This window comes from Macrobrachium nipponense, chromosome 28 (genome assembly GCF_015104395.2).
Source record: "Macrobrachium nipponense isolate FS-2020 chromosome 28, ASM1510439v2, whole genome shotgun sequence".
NCBI lineage: Eukaryota > Metazoa > Arthropoda > Malacostraca > Decapoda > Palaemonidae > Macrobrachium > Macrobrachium nipponense.
Genome location: NC_087217.1, coordinates 28,652,412 through 28,655,386, shown reverse-complemented (window position 1 = coordinate 28,655,386; position 2,975 = coordinate 28,652,412). Strand labels below are relative to the sequence as shown.

The window sequence follows — 2,975 nt, the reverse complement described above, 5'->3', positions numbered from 1 at the left end:
GAGGTAATGGGAAATACAGAAAGGAGAGATCAGTTATTTAAAAAGATGAATAAAATGACGAATTAATAAATATGTAAATATAAATTTACTATGATTGACATCAGTGGCTGAAGTTGCAGAGAACGTGTAGAGAAAATATGTGCATGTGTGTGTGTATGTGTACGAAACGAAATAGGGCATGTGAAACAGGGTATGTTGTGGAAGTATTACACAAAGAGCATATGTCCTTTATTTTTTTTTAAATAGATGAAACTGACATTGTTTATCTCTAGAGCTACTCATTGAAAGAACCTTCTCAACAGAACATTGTATCCCCAAACAGATGAAACCGGTTCAGGCAGCTCCGTCCTTCCCCCTTCTCCTCCTCCTCCTCTTCTTCCTCCTCCTGGGTATGACGGCGTCCTCAGGATCCTCCTCAGGGGACAGCCGGGAGGAGCGCCTCTTCGCCATCCACACCACGACCTCCGTCACCAAACTGACTACCGTCACTGTGACGGGTCTCTCAACCTGTCTCTCCACCGCTACAGGAAGCTGTCTTGGGAGGAAGAGGAGAATGGCCATGCCCAGTGCCCTGTGAGTTTCGTCTCTCTCGTGTTTACACATAGGCCTACAATTTTTAGTACACGAATATCGCTGTCAACTTTATTTGCATTCCCATCCCGTTGCTCTCTCTCTCTCTCTCTCTCTCTCTCTCTCTCTCTCTCTCTCTCTCTCTCTCGTGTTTACGTGTTTACATATATGCCTATAATCCTGTACACGAATATTGCTGCCACCTTTATACGTATTCTCTCTCTCTCTCTCTCTCTCTCTCTCTCTCTCTCTCTCTCTCTCTCTCGTGTTTACACATAGGCCTGCAATCCTGTATACACGAATACTGATGTCACCTTTATACGTATTCACATCTCTCTCTCTCTCTCTCTCTCTCTCTCTCCTCTCTCTCTCTCTCCTCTCTCTCTCTCTCTCTGTCGTGTTGACGCATATGCCTACAATTCTATACAGGGATATTTCTGTCACCTATGCCTGCATTCACATCCTGTTGCTCAAGTACCTGGTAATATGTTCAGTACAAACATAAAAGATTTAGATAAAAGTTTAATTATTTACAATAAGAAGAATTTCTTCATTACAAGCATAAATCTTTAAATAAAATCTTAATTATTTACTATATGCACCAGACAGTAATGAGTTCAGGGTCAAACCAACCAGGATTAGGATTCCTTAAGTAATCCCACTTCATTTTCACCTACAGAAACCAATGTTCAAATACAATAACACCTCAGCTACCATATTTTGATTATATTCTCCTAAACCACCATTTTGGATGTTATAAATTTATTAAGATATCTTTTATATTGATTGCCAAGTGTAAAACAGAGGTTATTGTAGGCCAGGAATGAGTGGAACTGCTGTTAAATTCAAGATATCTAGAAACTATTGAACCGCAGGCTGTAGTTTAGGGTCTTTGCTACCTATCAGAAAGGCCAAATAAACCACCAAAGGGTTTTTTTTTTTTTTTTTTTTTAAGTCGATGTGGTACTACTTTCACGCATTCCACAGGAACCTCGAAGTGCTCCTAGGAGACTCCGAAGCCGACCTGGCGGGAAGTCGGACAGATTCCTTCGAAGCCGCCCAACCGTTGTTTGCCGGCGATACCGAAGAAGGAGGGAACAGGAGGAAGCAGAGGGAACTGACGGTCTGGTCAACGGCCTATACGACCATCACCATCACTAGCACCTCCATCTTGGCGTCCACAACCGTCACGGCTTCGGCCTTGTGCCTGGTGTCTGGGATTTCACAGACATGCTTCTCTTAATTAGCTCGTCTAATTGATCACCTTCGATGTATACTTAGTCCGGAGGCCATGTTGAGAGATGTCATTCTTCTTATTTCGAGTTTGGTGTAGCTATAGGTCTAGCACATGTGCACTTTCTGGATGTTTTATGATAAATTTCCACAACTACTATTCATCAAGAGTGATTAAAAATGTAATTAACTGTTACTTTAGCAGTCAAAATAATCTCGTAAGCTATTAACTTGTACTTTAGCAGTCAAGATCTTCATCTCGTAAGCTATTAACTGGTACTTTAGCAGTCAAGATCTTCATCTCGTAAGCTATTAACTGGTACTTTAGCAGTCAAGATCTTCATCTCGTAAGCTATTAACTGGTACTTTAGCAGTCAAGATCTTCATCTCGTAAGCTATTAACTGGTGCTTTAACAGTCAAGATCTTCATCTCGTAAGCTATCAACTGGTAATTTAGCAGTCAAGATCTTCATCTCGTAAACAGTCAAGAAATACTAGGCCTAGAATGTTTAAATTCCAAACACTTGTTTTTATAAATGTGTTGCTTACTAATTAATCCACTTGCAAAAACTTTGTTAAGAGAAATTTAAAAAATGCCAATAAACAGTAAAAGAATGAGAATTGTGACATTTGAACAGCATGGCCCGTTAGCGGACTTGTGATGGAATGCGCTTTACCACGTTTTTTTAATCGTTATTTATTTTTAGTTTACACTCTCAAGGTCTCCACAGTATGTTATAAAGCATGTTGACTAATAAATGTTCAGTATCTCATAGAAGTTTCTTGATATCCGTTATCGTAATTACGTCACATATAACCGAAAGAAGAATATTTCTCCTGAGTGACGTAGGAGCAGAGTCGACACGACGCCAATCCCAGGTTAGTTTACTATTGAACAGTGTTTGTTCAAGATTTTATTTATTTATCTATTTATTTTTTCCTGGAGCCGTGGACATTACCACCTCAGATATACCTTTGGTTATGGTAGTAATATATTCAGAGGTAAGCTTCATTATAATCTCATTGTTTCCATGGTAGTACTCAGAGAGTGAGGTTTGTTTTCTTTTCTCAGTCAAAGCAATTCACACGTGATTTGCAACTATAAAAATCTTATAATTGCCTGATAGTTACTTTTATGCTCTACGTGTTATCCATAAGAAAATATGGAGACA

At 39.5% G+C, this 2,975-nt stretch overlaps 1 protein-coding gene across 1 annotated transcript; it reads left to right on the top strand.

Annotated features, from left to right (window-relative positions):
* The first annotated feature begins 330 nt into the window (after positions 1–330).
* Positions 331–2,676, top strand: LOC135201308 (uncharacterized). Its single transcript, XM_064230168.1, has 2 exons — positions 331–573; positions 1,558–2,676. Exons 1-2 carry the CDS (start codon positions 392–394, stop codon positions 1,811–1,813), a joined length of 438 nt encoding a protein of 145 aa, XP_064086238.1. The 5' UTR covers positions 331–391; the 3' UTR covers positions 1,814–2,676.
* The last annotated feature ends 299 nt before the right edge of the window (positions 2,677–2,975 follow it).

Excerpts from the sequence above, each read along its gene's own strand:
- LOC135201308 (XM_064230168.1), top strand. The coding sequence starts at position 392 with ATGACGGCGTCCTCAGGATCCTCCTCAGGGGACAGCCGGGAGGAGCGC. Across the intron at positions 574-1,557 it reads ATGGCCATGCCCAGTGCCCT|GAACCTCGAAGTGCTCCTAG; the intron begins GTGAGTTTCGTC and ends CGCATTCCACAG.